The 15,751-nt window shown below is 40.7% G+C and overlaps 1 protein-coding gene across 6 annotated transcripts in view; it reads left to right on the top strand.

Moving 5' to 3' along the window:
• Nucleotides 1–15,751, top strand: part of LOC311607657 (uncharacterized protein) — a 558,074-nt gene that overhangs the window by 210,330 nt on the left and 331,993 nt on the right. For 5 of the 6 annotated variants that reach the window (XR_014782684.1, XR_014782685.1, XR_014782688.1 and 2 more), the window contains exon 2: nt 10,398–10,459. Coding sequence is in view for 2 of the 6 variants with exons in the window: in XM_084799582.1 (XP_084655708.1) it covers nt 10,398–10,459 (62 nt within the window). In the remaining 4 variants the exon portion in view is untranslated. Of the gene's footprint in view, nt 1–2,123; nt 2,251–10,397; nt 10,460–15,751 lie in introns of those variants that run through there. The other variant, XR_014782686.1, reaches the window with a different exon arrangement.

The following is a 15,751-nucleotide window of genomic DNA, read 5'->3' as shown; positions in this document are numbered from 1 at the left end:
TCTTCCTGACACTGGGTGTCTGAGCAAGAAGCTACTAGGAAAAACCTGCTTGAGAGTTCCGTGTGATTCGGGAAAATGAAGGAATGCATTTGCACTTTGCGTTTTTCAGACAAGCTTTGCTATTCTCTCCGCACACAGGTGTGTGGGATAAGGTAGATCCATTTCCCAGGGCACACTGCACTTTAGTTGAGCAGCTGGGTTGTTTTGCTCAGAGTTTTGTTTTCAGCATGTTATGGGGGGAATAGGGGTTTTTTTCCTTTTAAATATTTTTATTAGCTTGCTTCAAATTTGCATACACTTCATTTCCTGTCTCTTTAATGAATATCTTTCAGTCTTGCAAAATCATAAGAGTTTAGTGCTCAGAAATGGAACTCAAATACATTAAGCTAAACCTACTCAGACTGTGTGGAGGGTAATGAGGTGAGAGGCGAAAATTCAGCCCTTCAGTTAGGAACGTGAAGTATCTAATTTTATTTTAGCATGTAAGCGCTGCCGATTAAGATCAAATATTCAAACTTAATATGTATTATGTTCCTAAGAAATCTAAGGGGACTTGGGGAATCTATATTCCCTTGTGCCTTCCAATGAACATTCATTCTTCAAGGCACATATTTTATAAAAGCCCACAAAATGCATTTTTACTGTGAATTCATTTCCTCGTTAGAGGCTGTATTCTCTTCAAACTTCTAAGTATTAAGCAGTAAGATGAGCCAGTGCCTGGGTTGCTTGCTTCTATTTTCTTTATAGCCTACTTCTCCTCAGAAAATCTATTGCTTTGATTCACATTTCCAGAAGCACAGACGTTCCCCAAGAGCTTTAAATAGGGATCAAATTCCTGCCGACAAAGGCTTGGGCCTCTTATAAACATTGTAGTTGCCCATTGTTATGTGGAGGAAGAACTTGACTCTGGATAACATGAAATGTGTGGGTACCGTTTCATTTATCTTGACTCGTCTCCCTAATTATTAAAGATTCTTCAGAATCAAGCTTGTAAGTTGGAAGTCCATCCCCTCTCAGGCTGTGTATAGCTTAATTCACCATTCTTAAACTGGAGAGCCAGTTAATGCACAAATCACTGCATCCCACCCAATCCTAGGTTTTCTGATCAAAGCCGTTCTCCATGGAAGTATAATTTGCATTCCTGATGCTTTTCTGGATAACGTTGTCTCTGATGCTTTCTGAGGTCATCTTTTGGGAACCAGTGGTGATTAGAGCCCAGGGGTGAGACAGAAGCTTAGGACCATTAAGTATCACGGATTTGAGCCTGAAATGTGTGTCAGGGGCAACTTTAACTTACTGGTGCTGCTTAAGCAGTGACTTCAACCCAATAGGCAGCAGACGAGGCCACTTTAAAGTTTGTGCAGAGTAGGGACACAGGCGGAAGGGGAGGTGGACGCCCACATCTCTGATGGTATGGAGGAGGAGGTAGGCATGCAGACCTTCGGATAAGTGAAACTTCCCAGGTTTCACGTCTGTTAAAAGCAGTAAGTATGATCAACATCCTATGAAAACATGCTTCTGTTTGGAAGGATAGACCTATGCCACTCTGAACTCCCATTTGTGTTGCTCAGAAAAGTAAGTTTCTACTGTGGTGTTCAAATGGCTCGCATCCACTTAAAGGAACCCAAGCATTGTTAGGCAATTTTGTCAGCCTTTCTGCAGCCTAAATACAGTAACGAGGGAAGTATACTATGCAAGACTTCATATGGATAGCCAGAGTTCCTTTTTCCTTCCCAGTGATGAGAATCATTTTCTTTTTGCCTGGGAAGTTAATTTTTATACAGCTTGACTAGGGATATAGCTCCTGTGTGGCAGGAATAAGTTTTGCATAACTTGCAAGCACCCAGGCTGACCTATTTAACAGACACCCAGTGCTACATAATGTATGTAGGTCAAGTGCTTTGTCTAGGCTTCTCAACATTCTGGTACTAGTCTCGCACTGTCTGTGACAACCTCAGGACTATCATTGGTACAGATACTGGCTGAGGCTTGTTGCCTGATATCAGAACATAGCAAATTCCTACGCAACGTTAATTATCGTTGCCACCCAACGGTAGCGCCAAGTTAAAAAGGCACCCGAGGTTTTGATGAAATACTATCTCATTGATTTTCCTCTGAGGGATCACAGTGGCTGTGTAAGCAGACACTGTGACAGAAGGAGTCCTCGGAGTTGAAATACCTACAAATGTCTTTGCTATTTGCACCGCTTTCCAAAGATTAAAGAAAATGGCGGCCTGCTCTCATTTTGGGGTAAGTTTTTGCTTGGGAACTTGAATGATTAAGTCTTGACACTACTTTCAGCCATTATATGGTTTTTTTCTTTTCCTGGCAGTTTTGAGAGAGAGAGAGAAAGAGAGAGAGAGAGAGAGAGAGAGAGAGAGAGAGAGAGAGAGAGAGAGAGAGAGAGAGAGAGAACTGAATGTGGGCTATGCCATTATCCTAACCTATTTGAAATGAAAAACCAAAAAGGCCCAGAATCTCATTGCCTCTGAGACTTTTAAATTGGAAATTTCTTACAAAATTTAAAATTATTTTAAAGAGGCATTTAATAATATTTACCAAATATAGTTCACCCTTAAATGAGAACACTATTTTTTGTTTGTCCAAGAATTTGTACTAATAATATTTTTCTTTTTGATCTTTGTACTCATGAGTGTATCCCCTTCTCCAAGACCTAAAACAACGGCTTAAGCTTTAGGGCAGCCTGTACTGGGGAGGGGTGAGGAAAAACCTTCTAACATGATCCATTAGCTTTGGTAGGTAACACACTATTAGTCCCAAACTAAGAACTTCTTACCAAGAACGTAAGTCTATATAAGAGTCTATGGGTGAGAAATGGCTCCTCCTGCCTTCCAGCAGGGGTGCCATGACTGTACCACCAGGCTGTAAAATCGGTGGATCTCAACCCTGGCTGTTATAGTCACCTGCGGAGCTTTTGAAAAAATACCATAGCCTGGGCTCCACCCCAGTCCATTAAGTGAGGCTCTCTGGGGATGAGGCCCTGGACAAGGACGTCATCCTAAAACCTCTCCAGCTGATTCTAATTGTGCAGCCTGGGCTAAGAACACTACTGGAAATTAAACAACATCCACATCCATCCTGCTTCTAAAGGCATCGGTTTGTCAGCACACCCTGCGCTGGCTGCAAACTGCCAAGTGATAATTAAGTGTATCCATGTTATACAGTTTCTGTTGGAACTCCCTTACACAGGATGAACACCTGACCGAGGCCTGAGACAGTGCTCTGGCCTTGGGAGATGACAATGGCTCTCCCTCGTGTCCCTGGCAAGGACTTTTGAGAGGAGTAGGCATGTGCAATGCTCCAGAGTGTCTCTCTCTCTCTCTCTCTCTCTCTCTCTCTCTCTCTCTCTCTCTCTCTCTCTCTCTCTCTCTCTCTCTGTTCTTCTAGCATCAGATTGAACCTGGAACACTAAGAAATTGGGTATGAAAATTCAATTGAAAATATATCAAGTCTGAAACATGGGGGGGGGGGGCTGAAATAATTATCAGCTGTAGCTCTTGCCTCAGGCCAGAGAGCAAAGAAGCCAATTCTTTAGTCAAAGTTTTTTTTTTGTTTATATTTATGAAAAGCATATACTAAAATGAGCATTAGTGGCATACTGCACATGTTAAAACCAAGTGAGTGGCCTTTTAGCCATGTGGTACTGTGGTGTGTGTTCTTTGCTAGCAGTGTTTAAAGGCTGCACTCATCCTCCTCCTCATTTTACTATGACTATTTATTTAGATGATTCTGATTCTACTATACCAACTAGGTTAGTGCAGTGCATACAGACCTTTCAGGTATGGCCCACACTGTAAGAGCTTGCCTTCAGCACACTGGCTGCAGCCAGCAGCTAAGCAGCCTCATGTGAGAAGAGGAGTGCGCCTGCCACGCCCTCTCATCTGTTTATAAAACAAAAGTTACATATTTGGTTTTGCCCATCTTCCAGACTGTAGACAGTTACTGTCTATATTTTTATATGATTATTTTGTTATTTTGATTATTTGAAAATAACATTTTATCAATTATACCTGCTAACAATTTATTGTGTGCATATTTTGGCTTTACTGGATAATTTATCAACTTTTATTCTTCTTGATCTTGTTGGTGTGTGTGTGTGTGTGTGTGTGTGTGTGTGTGTGTGTATGTGTGTGTGTATACCTTTGCTCACACCCATGTTATTGCAAGGATCTCTAAGTGTCCTGGTTTATTTGGCAGTTTTCCTGAGATACTGAGGAACGGACGTTGGGCTCCATGAGTATTGACCAGTGCCTACCACTGAGCCTCACAAATGTGTTTATTTTAAGAAAGCAACTTCATAATTTTCTCAAAGTAAGATGTTTAATTTTTCTTTATAGTCACAAATTTTTACAAACAAGGCTACGGTAATCATTTAGATAAGTTATAGTAATATTTCTCTCTCTCTCTCTCTCTCTCTCTCTCTCTCTCTCTCTCTCTCTCTTTCTCTCGCTCTCTCTCTCTCTCCCTGGAGTGTGTGTGCATTTGTGTGTGTGTGTATCTCTGTGTGTGTATCTCTGTGTGTGTGTCCATGTGTTTTGTTGTGTTCATGGAGATTAAGCCCTAACCTGGTGCTTGCAAAGCACACACTTTACCACCAAACTACATACATCTTCATTTTCTCTATCATCTTGAAATGAAATAGGCAATGCACACTTCGAGAGACACACAGAAGCACGTCCTAAACATGGGACTTGCTTTTGCATCTCTCTAACAGCAATAATGACCCTTCTGAGAATCCTTGTAATAGCAAAACTACTGCTTTTAACCTTGCTCTCTTGAAATAACACCCCAGAACCTATCCTGCTCTTGGTGCAGGCAAAGCCTTCCTTCTGGGGCTGCTTCATCCTTGTGCCTTTGTTGCAGGTCCCCAGCTGCATCCAGGAGCCTCCATTTCGATAAACAGTCTTTCCTAGGAAGAGGGAGGCTCAACTATCTTTAAAGTGTGTGTTAAATGATTCACAACAGTGTGAAGGAATCACTTTCTGCAAGCATTCCCCACCTTTTAAATATGCTGTCTTCCAAATCTTTGTTGGATTATATTCAAATAAAAAAACAACAACAAAACACCAGCCCCTTTCTGCATGACATTTCTTTCCAAACAACCCAAAGCATACAGCCATAGTGATGAAGCCACGTCATGTTGACCCAGAATTGTGTTTCAGGCAGACACTGGGTATTGGTTTGTCATTGTATTTAAATATCTTGTGTCCCGGCTCATTCTGTTTACCATTTCTGTTACTGTTATGTTTACCTCAGGAGTCCCCAGGGCTTATTTTTAAGAGACCAATAGAAGTAAGCTCAACTGAGATTTGGCTCCCTTGGTTTAGGGCACAGTTGTGTACCTCCACGAAGAGGGATCACCTCATGCCAAATGGAAAGGAAAATACCTTTTTTCTTAGTATTTCTTTATATACCTTGCAGGGAAAATAAGATGTAACAAATTTGATTACAGTTAGCTTACTGTGTGCTTAACCAGTTATTTCATTTTTAAATGTATCCTTGCAATTATGGTCTGGGAAACAGGTGTAATCTTCAGAAGATAGATGCTTATGTAAGAGCCAATATCTATTGAATGGGAGTTGGTAGCTTTATTTCACTGACAGTAACAGCTACATTCAGAGGTTGGATTTTATTCTGGTGACCTGTTGGTGCTGTCCTTCCATATGATAGTTCATCTCCAGATGAACCTCCTCACTTTAGAAGGATTTTTTCATCATTCCTTGTTTTTAATTTAGGCACAGTAAGGCCTGCATAAAACTAAAAAATTCCAAGCTCAGATTCTTAATGACCACTCACTCACCTTTTCCCATGAGATGAATTTGATTTTCTGTTTTTGATTTCATCTTTCCTTTACCATCATCACTGAGATCCAGTCATCTAAACCATAAAAAATGTTAGTGGAAAAGAAACTAGGGCACGTACAAAGGTAGTTCAAAGCTAGTTTTATTTGGTCTGAGGTCTTCCAAGGTCTGCCCTGCTGCACCTAGATCAAGGTCTATCATAGACTCACCAATCAGACAAGGGTCTCACCTACCTGTAGATCCAAATTCAAGATGGCGGATCCTGGGAATCTATTGCCAGGCTCACTACACCTGCTCAAGGTTGAGAGTATTGTTCTACACTTTAAAGACTCTGTGACCTGTATTTTCTCAATCCTGAGATTCACTAAGATCACGAATTCAGTACTAAATCATGCATACCGCTTCCTTGAGTAAATGATGCATTAAAGAGGGCGAAAGGACTGAAGAAGCAAAGCTCTACATGGTCTCAGCTAGTCTCTGCTTAATCCACAGAGTTGGCTTTTACTATTCCCTGCTTTATGTCTCAGGCATGTGGAATTTTCCTCCCTATGGTGAACAGGCATGTCCTAGGCTAATGATAATGCTACAGACAGGAGGCATGTGGGATTCAGTCTTTAGTGAGCACCTCTCCTCTGGTTTTGGAGTCCCTGACCCAGCTAATGGGGTCAGAATGCAACATAAGGGGCATCTCCTGTCAGTCTTTTGTCTCTCTCTCTTTTTCTATACTTGATGTACTCTGTATCTTTAGGACCTCTTTTTTTTTTTTTTTTTTTTTTTTTGGCAACTGTTTATAACCCCTCTCTATGCAGAGAACAGATCTGAGATTACCTAATGCTTCCATCCTTTTCATTTCTTCTCTTCTCCTGGATATTCTTGCTCCCTTCCTTGGTGAGTCATCCACTTCTGTGCATGCTGTTTGTGTCTACGTGATAAACTTCTGGACTGTTTCCCATGTTCAGCATCACCTCTGTCATGACTTGAATTTAGTTAGTAGAACTCTGAGTTTACTCCTTGGATATGCATAAGTAAACTGCTTAACCTCTCAGAATCTTGGTTTCTTCTCATATAGAAGGAGCTGTTGAGATTAGAAACTTATGCAGAAAATAGCCTCAGTCTGGGATGGAAGGGATAGTACTGTATGCAGGAGCCTTTGCTACACAAGCAAAGGAAGACCACGCCTGATGCCCAGAGCCCATGTAAAAGGCTGAGCGGGGTCATGATGCCTGCAACTGGGCATGGCCCTGATGCCTGTGACTGTAGAAGGCTGGGCGTGGCCATGATGCCTGTAACCGTAGTGCAGTATGGGGCAGAAACAGGGGGATTACTGGGACTTCCTGGCTACCACCCTATCTTCAGGTTAAAGAAGAGACCCTGTTCATGGAAATAAGGTAGGAAGTAACAAAATAGGACCTATAGCATCCTCCTCTGGCCTTGTGCCCACATGGGCATGTGTACTCACATACATATCCATGTGAACTCCACATATCCCGCTACACACACACACACACACACACACACACACACACACACACACACACACACACACACACGGTGACTCTGTAAATCTAGGACTTATTTTGAATCAAGACTAGACTCTCTAATTAGGACATATGATTTGATTAGTGGTCCCAAGATAAATGGCATTGCCATTGAGGATTTTCTCTGTTATGTTCCTGGTTGCTGGAGTTTATTCTTTAAACATATCCCATCACATCCCAGAGATATTTATAGACCAAACGTCTTAGCTAGTCTGGCTTTCATGATTCACTTTATGTGTCGGGCTTGTACAAGTGGCTATTGTACACCAACCAGGATGATTCACCTTTTTTTTTTTTTTAAATCACAAGACAGAAAACTTCTTTGAATGTGGCTCTATCTTGAGGGATCTGTTTCCTGCTACTGGTTAAATACCAGTGACACAGAAAGTGGTGTGGATGAATTGGAGATTCTGAGATGAGTAGCTCGAGACTGTTTAAAAGTCTGAAACTTGGTCTGTGATGAGAAAGACAAGTGGACCATTTCACAATAACTTTCCTCACTTAGTTTTTCTGTTTACCTCTTACCCATAACCTCAAATAGAGACGTGGGAAGGGAAAGAAATTGTGCAAGACACAGAGGAATGCTGAACTCCCCTCATTCTTTCTGCTCCTGGCATTTGTCACCTTTTCAAAGAGTTGTTGGTTTTATATGTGTTTCTTAGCCGAGAGTCAGGGGGTAAAAAAGAGCGGGTACTTGGAATGTCATACACAGGGACATATTGCTGTCAAACATATTATTGAAGCTGGGAAAAATGAAATTGAAACAAAGAACACCTGCTACTTTAACTCATTTTAAAAAACATAATGTTCTTTACTTGCTGACTGGAAATATTGTGTTTCCAGAGGAGAGCAAGTGCTAATCTAGATGAGAGAAAATGCAGTGATTCACTATGCAATGACATGAAGTAAGAGTGTTTGAAATTGGCCGTCTCGGTGCATGAGAGGCAGGCACTTTGTATGAAAACGGTTTTACTCATCAGGTGGTGAGTATTGCTCTCAAATTGCAAAAAAGAGTCAAATCAGCTTGTCACTGAAGATTTTTTTATTGACATCTTCAGCTTGTCTTCATGCCAGTAATTAAATTGCTAATTATGTGTTTCTGTTACAGTGGTCATGCTTTTATTACATAATTGCTTCAAGTTTAGCTCAAGTCACCAACAATATTTATTTAACCTTTTTTTGTGCATTAGATAAATTTTAACATATAAAAGCTTTGGAATGGCTTCATTGACTCTGTTTTGATTAGTAAAATCAAAGGAATTCTAACCTTTCTAATAGTTTCATGGGTTGTTGGTCATGTTTTCAATGAGATTTCTGATAATTATTAATTTTAGCAAAAGCAGTCATTTGAAATAAAAAGAAAATGGAAAGGAAACTTTTCAAAAACATAGGTTCTGTTTTAGAAAAGTAAAAGGATCTTTCTTGAAGTCATGGGAAATATGAAATTAATAATTTGATCATTAGTGCATGTTTGTGTTTGATTAAGTTTGCCTAATTTCCTCACCGAGCTTTCCTTTCCTCTTGGATCACAGGCACAATTTTGTCAGTGTTTCAATGTATTCATGATTTTTCTCATTTGTTTATTTTACACAAACCATAAGAGACATTTTTCTCAGTAAAGATTGCCTCTTTATTTTATTTTGAAATATTTGTATATTTATTTCATTAAATGAGATAATGCTTTTTCTTATTAACATAATTTCCAGTACATTAAACATATTTCTCCACAGACAGAGGAGAGGAATCAAATTAAATGACAACTAAATCACTTGCAGCAATTTCAACTGTTAAAAGAAATAAGTGTCTCTGTTTTCTTTGTGATCACAAGATGTGCTGTAAAGGGAAATGAAATCCTAAAGAAAGAAGAGAAAACATAAAGAAATAATGACTGACTTATTGCAGCAATACCACTGAGAGAAGAAAAATTCACTACAAATAAAAGGAAAATAATATAGTGGATTTGAAAGTTACCAAAATTCATTTCTTATTGATGAGCTCACTGGACGCCTAATGCTAAGTAAACTGATGAAAAAAAATCAATGCAATAAACTATGAATGATGAAAGTTGAAATAAATACTTTGCGTATGGAGGGCCATTATTCTAAATGTCTAATTTTTTAATAATTCATGTCTCTCTGTTTATAAAAAAAGAGGAATTATTGCTTGGTGCACTCAAAATGCATGTAAAAAGCTTCTGCTAGGATCCCACACTTAGTAATAAGCACAATTGATAACAGTGACCTTCTGATTTTTGTGTCACACACAGTCTTCACGTGGGTGTGTCAGGGCAAGGCAAACTTGGCTGTGTGTTGGTGTATTTATATAGCATTTAAACTTTATGGAGCAAAGTGTTTTCTAAAAAGACACATTTTGCATCATAGAGAGAGGAAAACTCAGAGCATATGCTACATGTGCAAATGCATGTGTGTGTGTGTGTGTGTGTGTGTGTGTGTGTGTGTGTATGGCATGCTTGTCCGTGTTCTGGAGCATGGTGGTCCCTTCTTGGGGAGATCAACATATACATGCATACATGTGCACTGTGAGTTCGGGGCACTGCTTGTGTGAGTTAATTTTTACACTGAAAATAGTGAATGTGTTCAAGTCAAAGCCTACAGGCTACCTGGAGCTTAATATTTACAAGTGAGCTGATGCACGTGTTTTCCCGTTTGCACATCTTAAAAATATACAGCTGGTTAATCTAATGCATTAATCAAGTGCTGGGGGTTATGTAAAGAGTGCAACCCAGCCCACTTTCCCAAAAGGCTCATCAAGGAACCGACCATGCACCATAGTTGATCCTGTAGTCTTCCCCTCTCAAGCACCACCTTTCTTTTCTCTTCCCCTCCGCTTCCTCTCTTTACTTCCTTTGCTTTGGTTCTCTCCCAGACTCTTGCTCTCCAACGTGCTAAGCAGCCTCTCCCCTTGGCCTCTGGCTCTTCTTTCTCATCGTCTGTCTCTTTCTACCACCACCCCTTACCCTGACCTGCTGGAAACTAAAATGGGAAATTCTAACACGATTTCTCCTTTTGAATTGCAGACACGTGACATCACTGCCCTCCTGAAAACATCTATCTGCCACTCCGGAACGGGACGGGGAAGGTAATGGCGATCATCTCCCCAACTTGTTCAGACCTCTTTATTCCAAAGGGTCACAGCTTTCCACTCAGCACCAACTTTGAGACTATCTTTCAGACTGTTTTCGGCTCCGTATGGGGCCTTATGACGGTATTTGGGAACTGCAAGGCAAGCCGTTTTCTAAGTCAGGGCAGGCCAGGGTTGGGGGTCAGTGCAACATTCAGGAATCCTCTCATGTGCCCACCTTGGAAACACTCCCTCTTATCCTTCATTGAGGTTGCAGGGAATAAGGCAAAAGTGCAGGCCACATGCAAGAGATTTTGAATTATGCATTAAGCTGATAATGCTCCAGCATGCAAGCTATGTCCATAAATAACAAGGCTGGCAGGAGGAAGGCATTCACCTCCCCAGAGCAGGGGGTACCACACAGAGAGAGAGAGAGCTAGAGGCAGACCAGGGGAAGGGTGAAAGGGGCTCATAGCCTTCTGGCTTACTCTGATGAAGAAGAGCTAAGAGTAAGTTAATATTGAAAGTGTTGTCTAATGTCTGTTTGCTTTTAAAATAAGTTAGTGTCTCTCTCCAGTGGGGTCCCTGTCTGTGCTAGTTTGAGCTTGTGGTAGAGTTCACCTTTCCTTGTATGAAGCCTTACATAAAGGAATTCTGTCCAGGAGGGAGGTGGGTTAGATGGGACCCATTAAAGCCTTCTTTAAATAGCTAAGACATTTCATGATGGAATTTGGGAGCATTCTTATGAATGTTAATAGGGCACCCACATGTTCATTTCATTTTGTGTCTTTAACTGATTACTATGTAGCAGAAAAGCAGAAGGTATGCCAGTTGAAGAAACAGGAGCATTAAAAGAAGGTTTAAAATGACTTTTTCAGCACAGAGGACAGCTGAAGAGAACGGATTCTTTAATCTTTTCATCGCTTTTCCTACTTCAGTAAAATAGATTGAAGAATTTGGTTATTTAAGTATTGTGTATACTGAACACTTAAGTGTGTGCCTGCAAAACACACATGTATGCATACACACACACACACACACACTTTAAAAAACGTTGCTCAGGAGTTACACAGTATTGAGAGAATGCCCTTTGTCTTACGTGTTCACTCTCCCCCATAGGGAAGTGTCACCATTTACATTTCTTCATTTTCCAAGGTTTATACACAGTTGGCTGCCTCTGGTTCTGCATCCCGAAGCATTTTCATAGGCAGTGCAGTAAGAAGTATGAGATCTCTTTTCTCTGCTCACATGCATGTATAGACTAACAGATTAAAGATGGATCTGCGAAAACACTCTTCTCCTCAGAGAGTCATATCAAGCAGTGTTTAAACTAAATAATTTGCATGGGGTGGGGGATAAAGCTTCTGAAGCAGTGTGTGGAGCTTGTCTTCCCCTGGGAAGATAGTTGTGCCACTTAGTACAGTCGGGTACATGCTGACGAGGCACAGGCACGCATCCACTCATAAGATGGATCTAAACTTATTTATTTCTTTGTAACGTCTGTCTTCCACTTTATATTTGCGTCAAGAGAGAATCAGGAAGAAAACCCTTTGCAAAATATTGAGGTCATTAAGACCCAAGCACCAGCAAGGAAATGTCTCGAGTGATTAGGCAGGAGGAAGGTTGGTGCCTCCTGGCATGCAGCCAGGTGCCCAACACTTCCTCCAGGGGGTGTGGCTTGGTCACAAGGCTCTCAAGCTCAAGCCACTGTTTGATTTCGCTCCTAGCCCATTGCCTGGTGAAGAAAGAGGAGCCATGGTTATGATGAGGTAATATGAGTGATAAGCCACAAGGAGCTAAATTAGTTGATTTTTTTCTCTACCTGTTCTGCTCAGCCAGTATCTGGTCTGAGTTGGATACTAAGGAGAGGATTTCTAGTGAGACTATTAAGCCAATGTCCAGCTAAGACATTCCTCCATGGACTGATGTAGACTTATCCTCATCCATGAGAAAACACAACTGGCCACATTAAGGACCATGAAAGAAATACTAAGGAGAGAGAAGTTGGGGGTTGTGGGACAGGGAGAAAAAAAAAGTAAAGAAGTCCACCTAGGTACAGAAAAGTTTTAAATGTTCTGTTTTTGAAATCTGGCATAAGACTTACTTGAAGATGGTTGTTTTCCTGTTAGTTTTATACCTCTTACTTCCCCCCCCCCCTTATCCCTGATTTTAAAAAGTATTGGGAAAAACTAGTAACAGGCACAGCAACTATGAGTTGCTTCCTATGCCACTGACAGACATGCTACTGTGGCAGACTTCAGCTGCCCTAACAAGATGCTATGGACCCAGTGGCATAAGACACAGACTGATTTCTGTTTCCCTCCAGAGCCTGTAAATTGGGTGTCATGTGTTGGCAGGGTTGGCGTCTCCCCAGGTCTCTGTCTTTGTTAAGCAGGTTGCTACCTAATCCCTGTGTGTAAATGTCTGCTCTAGATAAGCATGTCCCTCATAGCACGTGAAGAGGCATCATGAAGTTCTCCCTGATGGCTTTTAAATGACCAAATCTCCAACTACAGTTGCATTCTGCAATTCTAGTACGTGTAATGTCAGGTTATAATCTGGAGACAGCGCATCATTCAGCCTAAAGCATACTGATGCTCAGAATAGTTGGAAGGACAGTGATTTTTCCACTCAGTTTTTTGCTGGCTTAATTACAGATGTACACAATCTTCATTTTCTCTGTGTATTTATTAGTAACTGAAAGTACCGTAATACGATTATTGTAGTGTTGTGCTTTATTGTCTTAAAAATTAGGATTTTAAAAAGAGGTTAAAGCTTATTTATGAAAACAAACACAGATTACCTGATTTTTCTTTTTTCTGGGAAGGAAGTCTTTTTATTTCCACTGTGAGAATAGCCTGGTAGCCTGGCATAGTCTTATCATGGGGGTTAAGAAAACAACCGTGAGGGCAATGTACCACATGCCAACTGGCCCAAGGTCTTCACCACATTGTGTGCCCGATGCCCACCCCTCTCTGTCTACCTTGGATAACAGAAGCCCCATGGGTTTCTGGGTGTATTAATTGAGATAGTACTTTTCAATGCTTAACTTTCTACCTGGATCATAGTCACTGCTCAGTAAAAATGTATCTAATATTTATAATAACCACAGACAGTTATACTATATTGCATCATGGCACCAGATATAAGAGTTAAAAGGACTCTTCAGAGAACGGCGTGGATCCTCTGTTAGCTGTTGGTTACCTAAGAACCCGTGTGATTCTCCTATGGAGAACCTGAGGGTGTACAGCACAGGGGTGGGGGTGGGGTGCACACTTTCTGTCTTGTAGTTTGCATCAGGAATAGTCAGTAGCATCTCCCCCATTTCTGGGAGACAGTATTTCAATCTCTGAGTGAGAAAGGCACGGACACACAATTCAGTCTGTGGGCTGGGCTGTCAATTGACATAGTGGCAAGGCCATTTAAAATGCTTTGCAATGAGTCAAACTCAGTCTTTGATTAGGCAAAGCACTGCCATTAGCCCTCACAAAGCTGTGTCTACTGTAACCACCACACACCAGTCAATACTTTACTCTTCAGATCCTTGAGGCCTCTGCTTAGCAATAGAACGGTGACCAAGGAAATACAAGTATCGGTTTTAAATGACATTTTACTGAAGCAGCTTTTGATTCCATAAAATTCTATGAAAATCTATACCAAGGTCCTGCCCTTGAGTTTTGAGAGAAGCCGAGAGAGTAGAAATACATTTTTAACCAGATTACAAAAGAAGAAGAAGAAGAAGAAGAAGAAGAAGAAGAAGAAGAAGAAGAAGAAGAAGAAGAAGAAGAAGAAGAAGAAGCAGCATGGCACAGGCAGCTCAGGCAAAATGATAAAGAGAGGGCAAACAACCAGCATTCTGCCTATGGGAACCACAGTGCTAGAATCTGAGTGTCTCATCACCAGTCCCCATAGGCTGATGCAATAGGTTTGTCATTTGCAGGTTAGAGGAGGGCAGTGGATTGAGACTGTCAGGTCAAACCCTAATACCTGGGCACCACGACAGCCCACGGCAGGTTGCTGTCTGTAGGTGGATGAAAAGAAGATCCACCTAGAAGGATTTTTATTTTGCCCTTCCATATACATTTAAAAGAAGAAAAGAATGGGAATTTCTATATTTAAACTCCCTTTCAGAGACTCCTTAAAAATAATAAACATGGGACAATATAACATGAGGTTCATTTTAGTAGTTTTCAATCCCGGAAGACCATTTTAAGGACAAAAAGGAATGCTGTGTGCTTACACTATAAACAAGGCTAAAAGTGGAGTAGAGAGCTTTCAGACGATAATAAGAAAAAATAAATTATACAATAGAAAAATGAATACGGGCTATAAGTGGTAGTTAATGGAAGGGATGCAAACGGCTAATAAACATAGGAAATGAAGCTGAAGGTGAAGTTCTTAAATGAAACGCATACATTATATTGGTAAACATTTCAGTTATGGGAAATATTTAGGGTCCATGAGTAATGGAGAAATGGGTTCTCTTGTACATTTGTAGGCAAGAGCAGAAGATGCCACAGCCTTTGGTAGGGCAGTGTTTCAGAATATCCTAAGAATTCAGAAGCGTAAATCTCTGATACTAGAGTTCCATTTTTAGACATCTATGTTGTAAAACTGTTTGCATGTAAATGAAGATGAAGTATAAGGATGCCCATTTGAATATATATATATATATTCAATATATAAAATATAAAATATATATATATTTACATCTCATTATATATTTGAGAGAGACTGGCAAATTGGGAAATTACAGCATGAGGGCTAAACACAATTGTGGTTACTTATAATATTAAATACCATACGTCCTGTCCTGCTGCAGCATGACAGTTGATAGCTAAAGGAAAACGAGGTGGGGGTGTGCTTATGTGCTGTGAGATCATCGCAAACCTACCTCACTGTGTTGAAACTGGGCAAATGCAGTAGAGCACATTAGGTAAGGTGCATGTCTGATGCTGGTTTTTTGTCCCCCCCCCAATGCTGCCTGTACCCCTAGTTACTGTATTCCTCTGGCCTTTGTAGGAATTTTCTGTCTCTGGTTGGAGATTGCTAGGTGGCCTAGTTGTATAAATATAATGTGTTGGTCTTCATGTTTTTTAAAAAATGTCTTTTCGGTTTTATTGTTTACAAAACTTCTTTTTGTATTGAGGGAAAAATAGCCAAAGCATCTTTGACAGAATGTTCTGCACCAGATAACACCCCCTGAAACCTAAATGTGGGATCCTCTTCTCAAAGTGAGCTTCTGGAAACGAGGTTCGCCCTTCTGTGCACCTCTTGCCCTGTATCCCTTCCAGACCTCAGTCTCTGACC

This window comes from Acomys minous (genome assembly GCF_964271855.1).
Source record: "Acomys minous genome assembly, chromosome: 10".
Classification (NCBI taxonomy): Eukaryota; Metazoa; Chordata; class Mammalia; order Rodentia; family Muridae; genus Acomys; species Acomys minous.
Note: the sequence above shows the minus strand (reverse complement) of the source record. Positions and strands in the feature narration are given on the sequence as shown.